Here is a 21,238-nt window from a genome sequence, read left to right as displayed (position 1 = left end):
AAAGATACTGGCCAGTCTCCCTGCTCACTGCACACTCTTTTGGTAGTTGGATGGAGCAACTGCCATTCACTAAGTACTTTTGAAAATAAAGAAAACTCTGAGAATCCTCCATGAGGAGGTGGGCAAATCCAAAAACTGTTTTGTCAGATTTTGTATTACCTACCGTAATTGACTGCAACATAAGAAAAAGGTCATGTATGGTTCATTTTACTCTGGAAGAAACATACTTCTTATTTGTATGTGTTTACATGTATTTTAAATTGTATAATTTTCATGCTATTGTCCTTGAAGCTAAAGGCAGAGTGGACAGGCAGAAGCATAGCCCAGGGGGAGTGCAGGAAGGGTGTGTGCAACAAAATGCTTCAGGATCAGTGGGTTGTTTCTATCTCGGGGACTCCCTGTATTGTGCCTTTACCTTATGTAACATATGGTTTATATTCTTTAGTATTTGTTATTTTTTTCAGGGGGGGAACAGGACTTCTTGTCCGTTGTGACAAAAGGCTAGAAACGGCCCCAGTATCAACTGTCTTGCTACTTGTGGTAATGATTAGTGGTAGCCAAGCACCAGGGAGGCTGGGTGATTGGTAGCCAAGCAACAGTATGGCAGGGTAATTAGTGGTAGCTAAGCAACAGCATTGTGGGGTGATTAGTGGTAGCCAAGCAACAGGGTGGCTTGCTGATAAGTGGTAGCCAAGCAACAGTATGGCAGGGTGATAAGTGGTTGCCAAGTAACAGCATGGCGGGGTGATTAGTGGTAGCCAAGCAACAGGGTGGCTTGCTGATAAGTGGTAGCCAAGCAACAGTATGGCAGGGTGATTAGTGGTTGCCAAGCAACAGCATGGCGGGGTGATTAGTGGTAGCCAAGCAACAGCATAACTGGGTAATTAATGGTAGCCAAGCAACAGGATGGCTGGTTGATAACTGGTAGCCAAAAAACAGCATGGCGGGGTCATTAGTAGTAGCAAAGCAACAGCTTGGTGGGGTGATTAGTGGTAGCCAAGCAACAGCATGGCGTGGTGATTAGTGGTAGCCAAGCAACGGGATGGCGGGGTGATGGATAAAACACCAAAACCTCCAAGTAACACCCTCTGTCATAGGAAATGAAGGGTAATGCTGTAATCAAGCCCCACCTCACAGAATCTAAACATGTGTTATTATGCTGCCCGTTCCTGGCCTAGATGGATGAATAGTTTGCGTGTCACAAATGTCGGCCTATAAGGGCTTCATTACAATATAACAGATGGATGAAACATCTCAAAGGGATCTCTTGTGAACTTGGCCGGGTTGAGGAATGTGTGGTTTCTGAACAGGATTTTTCAATGACTTCCAGTGTGTGGATGATTAGATGTACTTTGTATTCTGGCCTAAACCACAATGCTGATGCAGAGAGGAAATGTGACGTCACCCTCAAATTCCTGTTCTCTTTTCCTACAGATTACCATTCAGCCCCTCAGACACTGAGGGAATTCTGAAGGCATCTGGCACTGTCAGCAAAGTAACCTTATGGATTTGTTGGTGAGTCCACACACAATACAATCTCAATTGTAAGTACAATTGATACAATCTGTGACCACTTCTCACTCTAGCTAGTCCTGTTAATAAAAAAATGATATGGCAAAAGCCTAGATAGACATAAAATGTTTTAATAAAAACTGTTATAGTAACGTTCTCTCCGAAAGGCAGGATTCTTTGCTGAGGATTTTCAGAACAAGCGCCTAGACAAACGATTCTTAATCGACTATTTTATACAAAATAGTGCATAAAAGATTACATAAAAACTACAAAAAATATGTAGCAAATGCACAGATTGATTTATATAGCAAACAATTGGAAAAATGGAGTAGAATTAATAACTGGATTAAGTCTGAACAGTCTATGGAATTACCATGTCCTTTAGGAGCTGCAAGTCCAGGAAAGTCCTTTGTTAATAGTCCAAAGTAGAGGAAGTTGAACTGAGTCCAATCGGCCAGAAGATGGGTCAGACTTTTAACCCCCTTTCTCCTGGGGTGGCGATCGAAATTAGAGATGGGCAGATTATGCCATTGAATCCAGTTCCACCCCTCTCATTAGTGGAAAAAAGAGATATGCAATATCTGGAAATGTCATATCTACAGTACTATACCTGTAAGGCAAAGGACCCAATCTTGATTTGGGCCTGTATCTCGTACATGCGATTACTCCCGTTGGTGCTGAATAATGGGGGTATTAACAGAACTGGATTTACAGCTCAGGAGCCTCTAGGCATAGGCGTTCTGGCGCCCGCCCCTCAACTCAGGCCACACTCCCATATTAGGTAGGCATCCCTCCTCTCCATTTTGTAACCCCATTAATCTATGTAGTAGATGTGTCCCCCACCCCAAGTATAGGGAGCTACATGTGCCCCCACCTCAGTATTAAGTAGCCCCCCAATGGGTAGGGGGACATTTGGGGAGGTTAGCCGCCTCTCCTACATAAGGAGCCTGTAGGCACATGCCTACAATGCCTTATAATAAATCCGGCCCTGGGTTTTACTATACATCAAACAGTGATTATGATAACAATGATGGATTCCTCAGGTTCTCAGGTGTTCACAGACACCAAACACTGATGAGTTATTATTTTTCATGTCTCTTAGCAAAACCACAATCGCCTAGAAGTGCAGCTGAAAGCCGACACACTTGCAAAAAGCCATTTACATGAAATGTCTGCACCAGCACTAGAAGTCCATACCCACTCTGGTCTAAACTCGGCCATAGCATGCAATAACAACCGCCATGGCCTGGGATCGGGCGTCAGACCGGCGTGTGTACAGTGGCCACGGGATGATCGCTAAAGAGCCGGTGTTCCAACATTTTAGCATACCCGACAGAATAGCATACAAATGCTACTGAGCATGTGCAAAGTCATGCAGGGCAGACATTAACCCCATAATACCCATCAGCAGCATTAACCTTTTCAACCCCAGTTAGCTGCCTGTGTGCTGATGTGCAATCTCCACTATCCAAGTGGACATAGAGTTAGAATAAAAAGTTGTCCGAGCAAAGCAAGGACCGAGCCCGCAGCCCAGCGAGCGAAGCGAGCGGGCAAGGGGACACTGATTCTACTAACAAGGGGTATATCACTTTAAATGTATGCTATTCTGTCAATGTATGCTAGTTAGTTGGAACACCGGCATATCAGATCTTTATCGATGCCTGAGCATTGCAGAATGGCATTGTTCTCACCGTCCACCAGAAGCTGGTGTGTGGCTTGCGCTCATCATCCTTCCGCCCCCTCTGCATAGGAATAGATGCATCATGTGCAGAGGCCGAGTGTAGAGTGTTGTTAGCGCACTGTCGCCTGACAGAGATCGGTATCCTACGACAGATATCCAGAAGACATCTGAAGGTGAGTATGTAGCTTCAGTGATCACTGCTGGGCAACAGAACATGAACTACGCTGTACAGACACTTCATCAGCCTTTCGGCTGATGACACATCTGTTGCTATGCGGGGAAGGGGGAGGAGATGAGTGCATGCAACGGGACGCCTGCCGGCGGGTGAGGAGCCAGCTACAATGCCGTTGTGCTGGTGACAGATTCGTAAGATGTCGTAAGATTCGTCATGCTGGATCTTTAGTAATCGCCATGTGGCCACTGTACACAGGCTGGTCTGACGCCGTCTCTCGGCCATGGTGGTCATTACAGAACTGCAATTTTTACATTTTCTATGGTATTAGATGCAATACTGGTGTTTGTATTGAATCTGATACAAACACTTTTTTGAAATGTTTTAGTTTTTATTACACTCGTGAAACAATATATGCGCCAGCCAGCATCCTGACTCTCCTCCCTCCAAGCGTCCAGTGACGCTTCCTCTTACCATTGGACTGCGGTCGGAACAAAAGCCACGTGAAACCAACATTCAACCATGCATTTTAGCACCCCGCCAGTTATTATAATACTAGGTGGACTAATATAACGGGCTCTAGTCCCTCACAACCCCCCTCCCCTCCTGCCCCTATGACCGCCGATGCATGTAAGCGCGCATGCGTGCGCACACCTGCGAGCGCACACGCCCACCCACATAACCACACGCACACACGCCCGCCCCCAGCCTAGCCTATTAACCTCTTAACCTCTTTGCTGTTCCAATTAGGCCGGCAAGGGGGCGGCGCAGCACTTTAATTTTTTTTTTTTAAATCATGTAGCTAGCCTAGCGCTAGCTACATGATAGCCGCTGAGCAGCGGCATCCCCCACCCCCTCCGATCGCCTCCGGCTATCTGCGCAAGCAGGAAATCCCGTTCGGAACGGGATTTCCTGCTTGGCTTCCCCCATCGCCATGGCGACGATCGCGATGACATCATCAACGTCGGGACGTCAGAGGGAATCCCGATCCGCCCCTCAGCGCTGTCTGGCACTGATTGGCCAGGCTACGCAAGGGGGCTGGGGGGGGGGGGGGGGGGCGGCGTGGCGGATCGGCGGGTAGCGGCGGCAATCACGTACTACACACAGCTAGCAAAGTGCTAGCTGCGTGTAGAAAAAAAAATTTGCGAATCCTCCTGCGGAATCCTCCTGCGCAGGTTACCCCGAGCTCGGCTCGGGATAACCGGCAAGGAGGTTAATCCATTGATGACGCAGGGACACTTGCATTTTATTGTATAGGATGGGGTATCATGCTAACCAGGAAGGGCCAAAAAATTGATTTTTATGTGTTTTATAACTGTGGGATGTGTCATGTGAAAATTAGGAAGAAAATGAAAAAAATGTGTATTTTTTGCATTTACACACAATTTTTCCCCTTAAAATGACTATAAAATAAAATAGTTCAGAGAAAAAAATATTACCCTAAGAAAGCCTAGATTGTACTGAAAAAGCATAATATAGATCACTAAGGTGGAATAAGTAAATAAAAACTTACTGCTGAATCAAAATGACACAGCTAAAGTGTCAAAAATGTCAGGAACTTTAAAAAGGCTCGGAGACAAAAATATGAATAGATTTATACATACCTGGGGCTTCCTCCAGCCCCATCCGCAAGGATCACTCCCATGCTGCCGTCCTCAGCCTTCTCTATCACCGGTACCGGGTCCCGTCACATCGGCCAGTCAATGCAAGCGCAGTGTGCTCACTCCGTACTGCGCAGGCGCATGCGTAGAGCGGGCACTGGCGAGGCGGAGGGAGTCCCTGCGCATGCATACAACTGGCCTGGGACCTGGTACCGCCGATACAGGCGGCGGAGGACGGTGGCGTGGGAGCGATCCATGCGGATGGGGCTGGAGGAATCTATTATTATTTTTCGTCTCTGAGTCCCTTTAAGGGGTAAAAACCGCTGAACACGAACCAGTTAACAATCATTGCCCCATTCATATATTAACTGCCCAGCTATACATTGCGCATGCATAACAACAGCTTAATTATATAAGAGGTACAGTATATAACAAGTCTTGCACCAATAATCATTAACAAGCATTACCCCATTCATACATTAACTGCCCAGCTATACATTGCACACGCATAACGGCAGCTTATGTTACTATGAGCAGTCCATGCTATGAGAGCTGTATACCTCAACAGTCCGCTGTAAGGGCTGGTGCACACCAAAACCCGCTAGCAGATCCGCAAAACGCTAGCAGATTTTTAAACGCTTTTTTTTATTTTTATGAGGCGGTTTGCTAGCGTTTTGCGGATTGCTGCTGCGGTTTTCAGTATAGTAGATTTCATATATTGTTACAGTAAAGCTGTTACTGAACAGCTTCTGTAACAAAAACGCCTGCAAAACCGCTCTGAAGTGCCGTTTTTCAGAGCGGTTTGCGTTTTTCCTATACTTAACATTGAGGCAGAAACGCATCCGCAATCCAAAAAATGCCTCACCCAGGCATTTTTCGTTTCTGCAAAACGCCTGCCGCTCTGGTGTGCACCACCCCATTGAGATACATTGACCAAGCAGATCCGCAGCCGCAAGCGGATCTGAAAACGCCCAAAAAGCCGCTCGGTGTGCACCAGCCCATACAGAGCAGCAACCCCAGCACTTACCACCATAAAGCCTCACTGAGCCAGGGTGGGGAGGCCATACCACGTGCTCTCAAGCAAGGCATCAGCAGCCAGCCCAGCCAAGGCCACCAACACAGGCTGACAAAAGCCCAAATAAAACGGACTATAGAAAGCTGCAAGGAACGATACATAGAGGAATGGAGAAGTGACATAAAGAATTCCAAGAAACTCACTGTCTATCAAATCACTACAGAGGGAGTACACAATGGCTCCATATCTGGAGAGGCTACATCACCACAAAGACAGACAGGTTTTGAGTTTGTACCGTCTGAGTGCCCACAGCCTGGAGATAGAGACAGGGCGGCACAGACAGACATGGAAGCCCCGGGAGGAGAGACTGTGCAAACAATGCGACCAGGAGGTCTTGGAGGATGAGGCCCACTTCCTGCTACACTGCAGCAAATATGCACCTGTGAGGACCGCCCACTTCCAGAGACTCTCCGCCCACATCCAGGATTTTACCTCCACAGATGAAGAGAGGAAACTCTACATCCTACTGGGGGAGGAGGAAACAACCGTGCAAATAGCTGCCCGATATGTCACAGCCTGCCACCAACTGAGAGGAACATGATACCACATGGACTGTATTCCCCCCAATACCCCCCTATGGACTGTATATCCCAGGCCCCATGCTGTCCGTTACATCCTCCACACACCTATGGACTATATACCCCAACCCCCTTTATCCTTCCCTTATTCCCACAATCCCCCCCCCCCCCCCCCCCCCATGTTAATGTTTTGTTTTGCTTTGGCAATGCTAAATGTATTTGGTCCTGCCAATAAAGCTTTTTTGGATTTGGATTTGGGTCCCACTAAGATTGAAGATTCCTTCCCCCTCTGTTGTCTTCTATAGGCAGCACAAAGGGCGTGCCATGGGAGCTAGCTTCACTCCAAGTTTGGCAAATTCCTTTATGGGCAAGTGGGAGGAGGGTGTTTTGGAAATGGGCACTGCACGGGGTGTTTTGGTTTGGAAAATCAGCCTGGCAGATCGATACGGCTGAGCTCTGGCCAGGGACATTGTTCTCTCCCCGCATCCCCTCCTCCCCCTTACATAGCAACAGAGTGCGTCACATGTCTCTGTACAGCCTCGGCCCCACACTGTCACCTGAGGGATGGAGCCCTGATCCCTCCCAGGCAAGAGGTGGGTGGGGTGAGTTAATCTGCTCTGCGCTGGGGAATCAACTCACACACACCCAGCAGCAAGAAACTAGAGAACCTGGCCAAGCAAGTACTTTCAATACCTTTATTGCAAAAAGCACATAAATCTTTGCACATTGCAAATTGCTGCAAAATTTTCATCACACGTACTAAATAATGTGACAGACATGATAGTATAACTGTGAACCTGATAAGTAGATGTCCTAGAGCTGTTCCACCATGCAGGACCAGGCCCTATGGATCAGTCCATACAACAAACCAAGTGAAAAACCAATACAGTCATTCTCACCTTTGGAAGAGGTGGGGCTGAGAATCAGGATGAGGAGAACTCTGGCCAGAGATGTAACCCAGCAACAGTCAGACATCTTACCCTAAAATGCATACATATATTATTATTATCATTATTATTATTATTCTGTCCATCCCATTTTTACTAAAACAAAAAAAGAAACATAACAGGTTTACTTAACGTACAATAATAGATTCTACAGGAAAGATTACATTGTACATCAGGGGTGTTGCTAGGATCCTAAGAGATTAGGAGCACTTTTGGCCACTGCATTCGAAAAATGTGTGTGCACCAGAATGTGGGTGTGGTCATGGGTGGAGCAACAGTTACATGAACTTAACAGCGGTCTAAGAGCTGTGGGGGCATGCTGGGTGCTGTGGTGCTTCAATGGTGGGTGTGCTGGGTGGAGTTGAGTACTGCTGCCCGGCCGCTGCATGACTCTGCCTGGGGACATCCGGGGCACCTTAGAATAGATCCGGGGCACGTGCCACTGATCTTTCGGGCTAGCCACGCCCCTGCTATACATACAGTGCTGCCATGGCAGATTCAGCATTGCCATATTACCGACATGATCACTTACCTTTCTAGCAGCGGTGTAACTACAGGCTACGCTGCACTGTCCGCATCCTGCTCTTCAATGTTTCCCTCAAGTCTGTTCTTCATTTTCAGCATGGGAGGTTCCACAATGGTCTCAAGTCACTAAGGGCAGGGCGGTAAAATAATTTAGGTCAGCAAAATACCGCATTTGGTATTTTACACTTTTTTTTTTCTTCCAAATTCACTTTGATTTCCCACATGTGGTAGAAGTTTGGTAATATACTGAAAAACTTGCTTCAATTCACTAAGCCCTGCTCGGTAAGTCTCACCAGCTGTGGAGCAGCTCAGGCAGGAAGCTGTGAGGCTTCCCACAAATGATAAGGTGCATGATTTGGGGGTTTTCTGTCCAGTGCATCCTCGGCATCCCTTTAGATGTGCTGCAGCAACTAGAGGGAGCGCATCGGTATACCAGTATATAGATATGCACATCTAAAGGGATACAGAAAAGCCTTTTTAAATGTCTCCGTCTCCTGCTCTGCCCTTCTGAAATCCCTCCCTCCAGAGTATCGGATCAAATGGGGGTGAGAAGCTGGGCTGTGTGGCTCTCCCTATTGGCTGCTTGGCTCTCCCTATTGGCTGTCTGCTATATCTGTCAGTGTTACCGCATGGAGATTGTGAGTTAGCTGCTGGTCAGAGTTGGAGATAAATACCGAACACTATTACTTGATTTACCGAATGCTTTCATCTTTGTGAATTGCAATTTCTTGACGTTTGAGGTATTTACCGCACAAGTAGGTAATTTACCTCACTAGTCGGTAATTGTACTTTTCAGTGCGGCAATAGGTTTAGTAAATTGGCATTTTGCAAGGAGATTGGTAAAATCATTGGTGTAACCGTTCCCGTTCGTTGATCTAAGCCCCCCAGCAATGATCGCCATGCTTCCGTGAGAAGCTGCGCGATCATTGTGGAAAAATAAAAGTTTCCCAGCCTCACTGAACTTCCTGTAAGCGTACTTCCTACACTTACAGGACGCATTCACAAAAAATGACTGTGGCCATCTTGTGGCCAAATAGTAAAACTACATCCAAAAACATTTTTCATATATAAATACCTTGTTTTACATTATAAATTAACTCATTAACTCCCACACTCCCTAATTTTTATTTTTTTGGGGGGAATAAAAAGAAAAAAATTACAATTAAAAAAAAATACATAAATAGTTACCTTAGGGACTGAACTCTTTAAATATTTATGTCAAGAGGGTATAACACTGTTACTTTATAAACTATGGGCTTTTAATTAGGGATGGACCCAAAACTGAAAAAAAGCACCTTTATTTCCAAATAAAATATTGGCGCCAAACATTGTGATAGGAACATAATTTAAACGGTGTAATAACCGGGACAAATGGGCAAATACATTTCATGGATTTTAATTATAGTAGCATGCATTATTTAAAAACTATAATGGCCGAAAACTGAAAAATAATGATTTTGTTTCCACATTTTTTTTCCTATTTTCCCATTAAAACATATTTAGAATAAAATAATTCTTGGCATAATGTCCCACCTAAAGAAAGCCTAATTGGTGGCGAAAAAAACAAGATATAGTTCATTTCATTGTGATAAGTTATGATAAAGTTATAGACGAATGAATGGAAGGAGAGCTGAAAGGTGAAAATTGCTCTGGTGCTCCAGGTGTAAAACCCTTCAGTTGTGAAGTGGTTAAACATTAAATACCGGTATTTACTCTACATTGAAAGTCCCCATCCCTCTATTGGTCGTTTTCCAGAAGTCTGCATCATTCCATTTGTCATTTAGGCCCGGTTCACATTAGCGGTCGCCGTCCGGAATCGCCGTGCCGGAGCCGGACCGCTTGCAGAACGGACGGAACGGACGCACGGCATAGCAATGAAAGCCTATGCGTCCGATCACATGCGTCCGTTTCGTCCGGACCGGATCCGGACTCCGGCATAAGACCCAACATGCGCTATTTTTTGGTCCGGCTCCTCCGGCAGCCATATCCGGAGCGGAGCCGGACTGCACCATCCGGCCAATACAAACCAATGAGAACCGGAGAGCGCACAACACACTGGCTAAAAATCCGGATGTTCTACCCCACTTCCTATGCGTATTGAAGCGGCGATTTTGGATGGGGACACATGGGCAAGCATTTTGGAGTGGAGCAGCAGTGATTTTAAACGTGCTGGAGATGTTGGCAATATGTCGGAGGTGGAGGTGAGTGCTAAACAGCGGAGGGCCTGATTCCACAGGTCCACCTTCTGCTGACCTCCCAGACCCCAACATTTTTATTCCTTTTGTACTATCTTTTGCCAAACGGATCCGGATCGCATCCTGATGAACACCTGATGCAAACTGACCGGATCCGGATCGGATCCGGATCAGAACCGTACGGTTCCGATCCGGATCCGGTCCGGATCCGGTCAGGTCATCCGGTCCGTTTGGCAGAGAACCGCAAGTGTGAACGGGGCCTTACTGCAACTGAGTGTATCATAAAACGGAAAATAATGGCAATTATCCCAGAAAGTCCTCATGCTTCTAATCTTTGTTTTCCACACTTGGGGTTTCCCACAAATTTCCTGCGATACCGCTGCGATCCGTCGGGTGTACGCCCTAATTGCAGTGTGTTCACGTTTGCGTTTGGAAAAAAACGAGCGGGAAATTGGAGAACCGCAGAGAAAATTGCATGTGCTGCGATTGCTATGCGATTTCTATACAAAGTACCGGCGTTCAATCGCACCGAAAACATAGCAGGACAGCAATTGCGATTTCAGATCAGGTGGTTTTGTGGCTACACATGTTATGAGCGTGGAGATCCTGATGGCCACACTTGTTTTATGAGCCTTATATGATGGACCCCCCCCCCCAGGCGTTCAGGCAGGGGTGAGCCTGGGGTGCCTGGCACCTGGGTGCAAGATTTTCTCTGGCGCCTATGGGAGTGGTTAAATTAACCACGCCCAACCACATAACCACACCCATGTCCTTCCTAATCACACCCACACCTTCCACCTCTTTACGCATGCATGTGATACCCCATTCCTACCCCTCTTCCATGGGCTTGCTCCTGGCTGGCTTTGGCTTCCTGCGAGTGACAGTCTGCTAGTCTCTGGACTGACTCAGGCTGAGAGGCTCTGCGAGTGCGACGCAGTCACACACTGCGTATTTATGGCTGCCTGCGGCCACCCTACTCTCGCTCGCTGACATCGGCTCCTCCCCCCTGCCAAGCCCAAGGTGGGCTGCCTGTATCTTTCCCGTTGCGCCACACAGCCTGCCAGTGTTGCCAACCTTTCACGTTATTTTTTACTGACAAATACCTAAAAATTTACTGACAAAAGATTATTTTTACTGACAAAAATTCCCCACTAAATGCACATAAGAGACAGCTTTTCCCCATGTAAATGCACATAACGAGAGACAGCTTTTCCCCATGTAAATGCACATAACGAGAGACTGCTTTTCCCCATGTAAATGCACATAACGAGAGACTGCTTTTCCCCATGTAAATGCACATAACGAGAGACTGCTTTTCCCCATGTAAATGCACATAACGAGAGACTGCTTTTCCCCATGTAAATGCACATAACGAGAGACTGCTTTTCCCCATGTAAATGCACATAACGAGAGACTGCTTTTCCCCATGTAAATGCACATAACGAGAGACTGCTTTTCCCCATGTAAATGCACATAACGAGAGACTGCTTTTCCCCATGTAAATGCACATAACGAGAGACTGCTTTTCCCCATGTAAATGCACATAACGAGAGACTGCTTTTCACCAGCAAATGCACATAACGAGAGACTGCTTTTCACCAGCAAATGCACATAACAAGAGACTGCTTTTCACCAGCAAATGCACATAACAAGAGACTGCTTTTCACCAGCAAATGCACATAACAAGAGACTGTTTTTCACCAGCAAATGCACATAACAAGAGACTGCTTTTCACCAGCAAATGCACATAACAAGAGACTGCTTTTCACCAGCAAATGCACATAACAAGAGACTGCTTTTCACCAGCAAATGCACAAAACAAGAGACTGCTTTTCACCAGCAAATGCACATAACAAGAGACTGCTTTTCACCAGCAAATGCACATAACAAGAGACTGCTTTTCACCAGCAAATTCACATAACAAGAGACTGCTTTTCACCAGCAAATGCACATAATGACAAACAGCCAGTGTCCCCAGGATATGTAGCCAGGGGGTATATGTGCCCGGGATAGGTAGCCAGGGGGTATATGTGCCCGGGATAGGTAGCCAGGGGGTATATGTGCCCGGGATAGGTAGCCAGGGGGTATATGTGCCCGGGATAGGTAGCCAGGGGGTATATGTGCCCAGGATAGGTAGCCAGGGGGTATTATGTGCCCAGGATAGGTAGCCAGGGGGTAATATGTGCCCAGGATAGGTAGCCAGGGGGTAATATGTGCCCAGGATAGGTAGCCAGGGGGTAATATGTGCCCAGGATAGGTAGCCAGAGGGTAATATGTGCCCAGGATAGGTAGCCAGGGGGTAATATGTGCCCAGGATAGGTAGCCAGGGGGTAATATGTGCCCAGGATAGGTAGCCAGGGGGTATAGGGTCCCCGTTTAGGTAGTGACAGGAGCGCACCCAATCCTCCCCTCCCGCCGCTGCTGCCTCTGCCGCTCCCTCCTCACCTTGCAGCAGCTTCAGACCTCAATCAGCGGGCGACCCGACCAGTAAGAAGGCGCCAGGCGCACCCGCTCTATATGCGGAAGTGATGTCACTTCCGCATATCAGTGCGGCGTGCTAGGTCCTAGCGCCCGCCCGCCTGATCGAGGTCTGACGCGGCGCCGGCGGCTAGAGGGAGGGAGGGAGCGAGCGAGCGGCGGCCACAGGGGGAGAGCGGCGGCCGGGCGGCGCCTCTCAGAGGCAGGCGCCTGGGTGCCTTGCACCCGCAGCACCCGCCCAGGCTCGAAGAGGCAGAGGGAGGGTTGTGAACATTAAAATGCCCCATCAAAATTTTTGCTGGGGGTTCCCATGATTTGTAGTTACCCCGACCCCATGTCTGGAGTGCTCACCTAAGTATGCACTTCCCCTCAACCTTGATGCTCAGCCAGAGTTTTAATAGAGACTCGCAGTTCAGATGAAACCCAGCATTGTGCATAGTCCAAAGGCTTCCAATGTCCTCCTCGACCCCACCGCTGCTGGCCAGGACCTTCTTCTTCTTTGCGTGGAAGAGCATTTCTTCTTTGCGTGGAAGAACATAACGGTACTGCACATGGGCGAGTATGGTCTCCACATGCCCAGTATCACAAAGCAATGAAAGAAAAATCAGTGCGCAAGCATCTTTGTGCTACTGGAGAGGCGTGGACCACACTTGCGTATATGCAGTATGACTGCATGCTACCCAGATGGGAGCATGACTATAAGAGCACATCCCTTGCTAAAAGGGTCCCTGCACTCTATCTGCGGGTTTGAGGATAGAGGAAGCCTCTGTACTATCCAGAGGTTCCCTCTACTGAGGTAAGTATCTAGTTTTTACTTTTTGGCCTCCTTCAGGTTCACTTGAAAAACCTGTACCCTGAGGCTCACTAGAAATTTTTGGGCCCTATACTGGGTAAACCTTCTGGGCCCCCCTTACTCCCCTCTGCCCCTATGGGGCAAATCACAATCTCTGAAGGCCTGAACACACTAAGTGTGAACACTCTGTGTGTCTGCTCCTCACGCTCCCGTAGCTGGGAGCGCTCTGCGTATGCTCAGCTCATTAAAACTGTAACTGCACAGCTATAGGGGCAAAATGGAGGAGGCATGATGCCCAGAAGAGTGCATGCGCAGCGCCTCACAACCCAGCTGGATTGTGCAGACTTCACAGGAGCACAACGGATCGGAACGGAAGGGCAATGAAGGAGCCGACAGACTACAGGGGGCTGGACGGAGCCACAGATAAGTAAAAATAATTTTCTCCCATTTGTCTCAGGTTTACTCTATTCACTAACTGACTAAGGTAACTCCTGGATGAGCCTCCCGGCACCTCTCACCACATTAATGGGCAGCCAGAAGGACAGACACAGACTGCAGCTGGGGCCCATGTGTGGCACTGTTCCTCAGGCCCCAAAATCACTCGGGCCCCATACAGCAGTCTCCTCTGTGATGCCCTGAAGGCGGCCCTGAGGCTCACAGCACACTAGGCAGTGCAGAAAACCATACTTTTTTTCCACAGTGCTCTGTGTTGCCATCGAGATGCTACATAAGTTTTTGAAAATTATGCAGCAAGTTGTGCATTTTCAAAAATACGCATTGTTGACCCTTTTCCACTAGCTGCGAACCTACTTCAAAAAGCAGATCGCAGTCATTTTGCCAATTGCTAGAGCACTGACATTTGCATGCAGATCGCAATGTTCATTTCCCACTAGTGCGCGTAATTTTTTCCAGAATGCAATCGCCAGCTTTCTGGAATGCATTCCGTTCCTGACAGCTACGCCCCAAACTGTGGCAAGTGAAAATTGCTGTTTGCGCGACTGCAACACAGCGTCATCGGAAGCGCAAGAAGCAATGTAAAAGGGCCCTGTAAAACGCACATACAGTATATGCGTTTTTATACGCAGCCCAAAGATTTTCGTTAGCTGCAAAAACGCCAGTGTTTTTCGCAATGCTAGCATTTTTGCCTAATATGTTCCTAACCTGTGTCTAGTTTCACACGGTAGCATTGCGTTAAAACATACATATAATGCAACCAAAATCAACATTTGCAGTGGCAAGCAATATAAGGGGTTCAAAGAAGAAACTGACCAGTGTACACCCCCACTCCAGTCACAATGTGTGCGTCGGCGTATGTGCGCTCCTAGCAACGCACTGCATGTTTTGTGTTATGACAATTAGAGTTGGGCCGAACGGTTCGCCTGCGAACGGTTCCATGCGAACTTCAGTGGTTCGCGTTCCGCAGGCGAACCTTTGCGGAAGTTCGGTTCGCCCCATAATGCACATGGAGGGTCAACTTTGACCCTCTACATCACAGTCAGCAGGCCCAGTGTAGCCAATTAGGCTACACTAGCCCCTGGAGCCCCACCCCCCCTTATATAAGGCAGGCAGCGGCGGCCATTACGGCCACTCGTGTGCCTGCATTAGTCAGAGTAGGGCGAGCTGCTGCAGACTGTCTCTCAGGGAAAGATTAGTTAGGCTTAGCTTGTTCCTGTCTGGCTGCATACCTGTTCTGTGAACCCACCACTGCATACCTGTGCTGTGAACCCACCACTGCATACCTGTGCTGTGAACCCACCACTGCATACCTGTTCTGTTCAGTGGACCCGCCACTGTATACCTGTTCATTGAACCCACCACTGCATACCTGTGCTGTGAACCCACCACTGCATACCTGTGCTGTGAACCCACCACTGCATACCTGTGCTGTGAACCCACCACTGCATATCTGTTCTGTTCAGTGGACCCGCCACTGCATACCTGTTCTGTTTAGTGAACCGCCACTGTATACCTGTTCTGTTTAGTGAACCCGCCACTGCATACCTGTTCTGTTCAGTGGACCCACCGCATCAGTGCGCATACCTGTGCAGTTAAGTGAACCCGCCACTGCATACCTGTTCTGTTCAGTGGACCCGCCACTGCATACCTGTTCTGTTTAGTGAACCCGCCACTGCATACCTGTTCTGTTCAGTGAACCCACCGCATCAGTGCGCATACCTGTGCAGTTAAGTGAACCCGCCACTGCATACCTGTTCTGTTCAGTGAACCGCCACTGTATACCTGTTCTGTTTAGTGAACCCGCCACTGCATACCTGTTCTGTTCAGTGGACCCGCCACTGCATACCTGTTCTGTTCAGTGAACCCACCGCATCAGTGCGCATACCTGTGCAGTTAAGTGAACCCGCCACTGCATACCTGTTCTGTTCAGTGGACCCGCCACTGCATACCTGTTCTGTTTAGTGAACCGCCACTGTATACCTGTTCTGTTTAGTGAACCCGCCACTGCACACCTGTTCTGTTCAGTGAACCCACCGCATCAGTACGCATACCTGTGCAGTTAAGTGAACCCGCCACTGCATACCTGTTCTGTTCAGTGGACCCGCCACTGCATACCTGTTCTGTTTAGTGAACCGCCACTGTATACCTGTTCTGTTTAGTGAACCCGCCACTGCATACCTGTTCTGTTCAGTGAACCCACCGCATCAGTGCGCATACCTGTGCAGTTAAGTGAACCCGCCACTGCATACCTGTTCTGTTCAGTGGACCCGCCACTGCATACCTGTTCTGTTTAGTGAACCGCCACTGTATACCTGTTCTGTTTAGTGAACCCGCCACTGCATACCTGTTCTGTTCAGTGGACCCGCCACTGCATACCTGTTCTGTTTAGTGAACCCGCCACTGCATACCTGTTCTGTTCAGTGGACCCGCCACTGCATACCTGTTCTGTTCAGTGGACCCGCCACTGTATACCTGTTCATTGAACCCACCACTGCATACCTGTGCTGTGAACCCACCACTGCATACCTGTGCTGTGAACCCACCACTGCATACCTGTGCTGTGAACCCACCACTGCATACCTGTTCTGTTCAGTGGACCCGCCACTGCATACCTGTTCTGTTTAGTGAACCCGCCACTGCATACCTGTTCTGTTCAGTCGACCCGCCACTGCATACCTGTTCTGTTTAGTGAACCCACCACTGCATACCTGTTCTGTTCAGTGGACCCGCCACTGTATACCTGTTCATTGAACCCACCACTGCATACCTGTGCTGTGAACCCACCACTGCATACCTGTGCTGTGAACCCACCACTGCATACCTGTGCTGTGAACCCACCACTGCATACCTGTTCTGTTCAGTGGACCCGCCACTGCATACCTGTTCTGTTTAGTGAACCGCCACTGTATACCTGTTCTGTTTAGTGAACCCGCCACTGCATACCTGTTCTGTTCAGTGGACCCGCCACTGCATACCTGTTCTGTTTAGTGAACCTGCCACTGCATACCTGTTCTGTTCAGTGAACCCACCGCATCAGTGCGCATACCTGTGCAGTTAAGTGAACCCGCCACTGCATACCTGTTCTGTTCAGTGGACCCGCCACTGCATACCTGTTCTGTTTAATGAACCGCCACTGTATACCTGTTCTGTTTAGTGAACCCGCCACTGCATACCTGTTCTGTTCAGTGAACCCACCGCATCAGTGCGCATACCTGTGCAGTTAAGTGAACCCGCCACTGCATACCTGTTCTGTTCAGTGGACCCGCCACTGCATACCTGTTCTGTTTAGTGAACCGCCACTGTATACCTGTTCTGTTTAGTGAACCCGCCACTGCATACCTGTTCTGTTCAGTGAACCCACCGCATCAGTGCGCATACCTGTGCAGTTAAGTGAACCCGCCACTGCATACCTGTTCTGTTCAGTGGACCCGCCACTGCATACCTGTTCTGTTTAGTGAACCGCCACTGTATACCTGTTCTGTTTAGTGAACCCGCCACTGCATACCTGTTCTGTTCAGTGGACCCGCCACTGCATACCTGTTCTGTGAACCCGCCACTGTATACCTGTTCTGTTCAGTGAACCCACTGCATCAGTGCGCATACCTGTGCAGTTAAGTGAACCCACCTACCTACGTGAGTGCACGCAGTGTGATATACCACTCCGTGCATACCCGATATGGACAAAACAGGTAGAGGAAGAGGTAGTGGCAGAGCCAGAGGAAGGCCACCCGGCAGGTCTGCGCGAGGTCGTGTAAATGTAATTTCGTGTGGACCTGGCCCACAGTACAGTGCTCGGAAGAAGGCACGTCCCATCACCTCCCAAGATTGTCAGGACGTGGTTGAGTATTTAGCGACACAGAACACCTCATCTTGCTCAGCCACCAGTGCTACTACTAGCACCACTTCCGCTGCATTTGACACTTCGCAAGAATTATTTAGTGGTGAAATCACTGATGCACAGCCATTGTTGTTACTGCCAGATGAATTTTCACCAGCTCATATGTCTGAGTTACGCGGCAACATTATGGATGTAACGTGTAAGGAGGATGAAGGACCTACTGATGTTGGTGCATGTTTGGATTTGTCTGAGGCAAGCGAAGCTGGGCAGGATGATTACGATGATGACGATGATAGGGATCCTCTGTATGTACCCAATAGAGGAGATGAAGAGGGGGACAGTTCAGAGGGGGAGTCAGAGAGTAGGAGGAGGAGAGAAGTTGCTGAAAGAAGCTGGGGCAGCTCTTCGTCAGAAACAGCTGGTGGCAGTGTCCGGCACCATGTATTGCCACCTATGTACAGCCAGCCAACTTGCCCTTCAGCATCAGCTGCTGAGGTCCCCATAGTGCCCACATCCCAGGGTGGCTCAGCGGTGTGGAAATTTTTTAATGTGTGTGCCTCAGATCGGACCAAAGCCATCTGTTCGCTCTGCCAACAAAAATTGAGCCGTGGAAAGGCCAACACTCACGTAGGGACAAGTGCCTTACGAAGGCACCTGGAGAAAAGGCACAAACCGCAATGGGATGGCCACCTGAGCAAAAGCAGCAGCAGCACACAAAAGCAAAGCCACCCTCCTTCTCCTCTTCCTCCTCCATCAGGTGCATTATCTGCTTCTGCCGCTTTCTCCCTTCCACCTTCACAGGCACCCTCCTCCACTCCGCCTCTGCCCTTGAGCGGTTCCTGCTCCTCTGCCCACAGCAGCAGTCAGGTGTCCGTGAAGGAAATGTTTGAGCGGAAGAAGCCAATTTCGGCCAGTCACCCCCTTGCCCGGCGTCTGACAGCTGGCGTGGCGGAACTGTTAGCTCGGCAGCTGTTACCATACCGGCTGGTGGACTCTGAGGCCTTCCGTAAATTTGTGGCCATCGGAACACCGCAGTGGAAGATGCCAGGCCGCACTTATTTTTCGAGAAAGGCCATACCCCAACTGCACCGTGAAGTTGAGAGGCAAGTGGTGTCATCTCTTGCGAAGAGCGTTGGGTCAAGGGTACACCTGACCACGGATGCCTGGTCTGCCAAGCACGGGCAGGGCCGCTACATTACCTACACAGCCTATTGGGTGAACCTGGTGGTGAACGATGGCAAGCAGGGCGCAGCGGACCAAATTGTGACACCTCCACGGCTTGCAGGCAGGCCTCCTGCCACCTCCTCTCCTCCTGCTACATGCTCTTCGCTGTCCTCCTCCTCCTTGGCTGAGTGGCAGTTCTCCTCTCCAGCTACAAAGCCCCAGCTCCGCAGGGCCTATGCTGCATGCCAGGTACGACGGTGTCACGCCATCTTAGACATGGCTTGTCTCAAAGCGGAGAGTCACACTGGAGCAGCTCTCCTGGCTGCTCTTAAGAAACAGGTGGATGAGTGGCTGACCCCGCACCACCTGGAGATAGGCAACGTGGTGTGCGACAACGGCAGCAATCTGCTTGCCGCTTTGCATATGGGGAAGCTGACACACATACCCTGCATGGCACATGTCATGAATCTAGTGGTTCAAAGATTTGTGGCAAAGTACCCTGGCTTAGCGAATGTCCTGAAGCAGGCCAGGAAGTTCTGTGGGCATTTGAGGCGGTCTTACACAGCCATGGCACGCTTTGCGGAAATTCAGCGCAAAAACAACATGCCGGTGAGACGCCTCATTTGCGATAGCCCGACTCGCTGGAACTCGACCCTGCTCATGTTCTCCCGCCTGCTAGAACAGCCTGCTAGAAAGCCGTGACCCACTACCTCTACAACTACAGTAGAATGAAACAGTCTGGGAAGATGGGGATGTTCTGGCCCGACAACTGGACACTGATGGAGAATGCATGCAGGCTCATGCGGCCGTTTGAGGAGGTGACCAACCTGGTGAGCCGCAGTGAGGGCACCATCAGCGACTTAATTCCCTACGCTTACTTCTTGGAGCGTGCTGTGCGTAGAGTGGCGGATGAAGCTGTGAATGAGCGTGACCAGGAACCGTTACGGCAGGAACAGGCATGGGACCAATTTTCATCAGACCCAGCTGTTTCCTCAACACCTGCGGCAGCACAGAGGGGGGAGGAGGAGGAAGAAGAGAAGTCGTGTGCAGAAGACGAATCAGACTCAGAGGATGATGAGCAAGGTGTTTCTTTGGGGGAGGAGGAGGAGGAGGAGGAGGGGACAGCGGCAGGAGAACAACCTCAGCAGGCATCGCAAGGGGCTTGTGCTGCTCAACCTTCCCGTGGTATTGTTCGCGGCTGGGGGGAGGAGGTTGACTTACCTGACGTCACTGAGGAAGAGCAAGAGGAGATGGAGGGTACTGGATCCGACTTTGTGCAGATGTCGTCTTTTATGCTGTCCTGCCTGTTGAGGGACCCCCGTATAAAAAACCTCAAGGGGAATGAGCTGTACTGGGTGGCCACACTACTAGACCCTCGGTACAGGCACAAAGTGGCGGACCTGTTACCAACTCACCGGAAGGTGGAAAGGATGCAGCACATGCAGAACCAGCTGTCAACTATGCTTTACAATGCCTTTAAGGGTGATGTGACGGCACAACGCCAGCAAGGTACCACTGCCACTAATCCTCCTCCCGTGTCCACGCAGTCAAAGACAGGACGCTCCAGCGATCTCATGGTGATGTCGGACATGCGGACGTTCTTTAGTCCAACGCCTCGCCGTAGCCCTTCCGGATCCACCCTCCACCAACGCCTGGAACGGCAGGTAGCCGACTACCTGGCCTTAAGTGTGGATGTAGACACTGCTGTGAACAGCGATGAGGAACCCTTGAACTACTGGGTGCGCAGGCTTGACCTGTGGCCAGAGCTGTCCCAATTTGCCATCCAACTTCTCTCCTGCCCTGCCGCAAGTGTCCTCTCAGAAAGGACCTTCAGCGCAGCTGGAGGCATTGTCACAGAGAAGAGAAGTCGCCTAAGTCACAAAAGTGTTAAGTACCTCACCTTTATCAAAATGAATGAGGCATGGATCCCGGAGGGCTGCTGCCCGCCCCAAGACTAAGTCAGTCCCCGCACATACAGCATCTCTGCCTGCACGCCGTGTGACTGGCTGCCTGGCCTGCCCCAAGAAGACTAAGTCGCTCCCAGTCCCTCCACACAGCATGTCTGCCTGCAGGCCGCTTGACTACCTTCTCCGCCACCACCAACAGGGTCCGGGACTCCAGGCGGATTGCTGAATTTTTTAGGCCGCTGCTAGCAGCGGCCGCTGTAATAATTTTTCGGGTGCGTGTACATGACTGCCTAATTTTTCTGGCTGCACTGTGGGCAGCTGCAACAACAAAAGAAAAGGCATGTACATGCGCCCATTCCCCTTCGTGATCATTACC

The 21,238-nt window shown here is 49.4% G+C and overlaps 1 protein-coding gene and 1 long non-coding RNA gene across 4 annotated transcripts in view; one reads left to right on the top strand and one right to left on the bottom strand.

The window, feature by feature from the left end:
* Window positions 1-21,238, bottom strand: part of IL27RA (interleukin 27 receptor subunit alpha) — an 86,097-nt gene that overhangs the window by 58,472 nt on the left and 6,387 nt on the right. For 2 of the 3 annotated variants that reach the window (XM_068274186.1, XM_068274188.1), the window contains exons 2-3: window positions 8,039-8,157; window positions 7,459-7,540 (exon numbers count right to left, since the gene is read on the bottom strand). In XM_068274186.1, coding sequence (XP_068130287.1) covers window positions 7,459-7,534 — 76 coding nt within the window. In that variant the 5' untranslated portion in view covers window positions 7,535-7,540; window positions 8,039-8,157. The remainder of the gene's footprint in view (window positions 1-7,458; window positions 7,541-8,038; window positions 8,158-21,238) is intronic. The other variant, XM_068274187.1, reaches the window with a different exon arrangement.
* LOC137562653 (uncharacterized) overlaps window positions 1,056-21,238 on the top strand; it is an 84,044-nt gene continuing 63,861 nt past the window's right edge. The window contains exons 1-2 of the long non-coding RNA XR_011030157.1: window positions 1,056-1,107; window positions 1,435-1,515. This is a non-coding gene — a long non-coding RNA (uncharacterized lncRNA). The remainder of the gene's footprint in view (window positions 1,108-1,434; window positions 1,516-21,238) is intronic.

The sequence above is a fragment of the Hyperolius riggenbachi genome, chromosome 3 (genome assembly GCF_040937935.1).
Source record: "Hyperolius riggenbachi isolate aHypRig1 chromosome 3, aHypRig1.pri, whole genome shotgun sequence".
Classification (NCBI taxonomy): domain Eukaryota; kingdom Metazoa; phylum Chordata; class Amphibia; order Anura; family Hyperoliidae; genus Hyperolius; species Hyperolius riggenbachi.
This window is presented reverse-complemented; position numbering and strand designations above follow the sequence as displayed.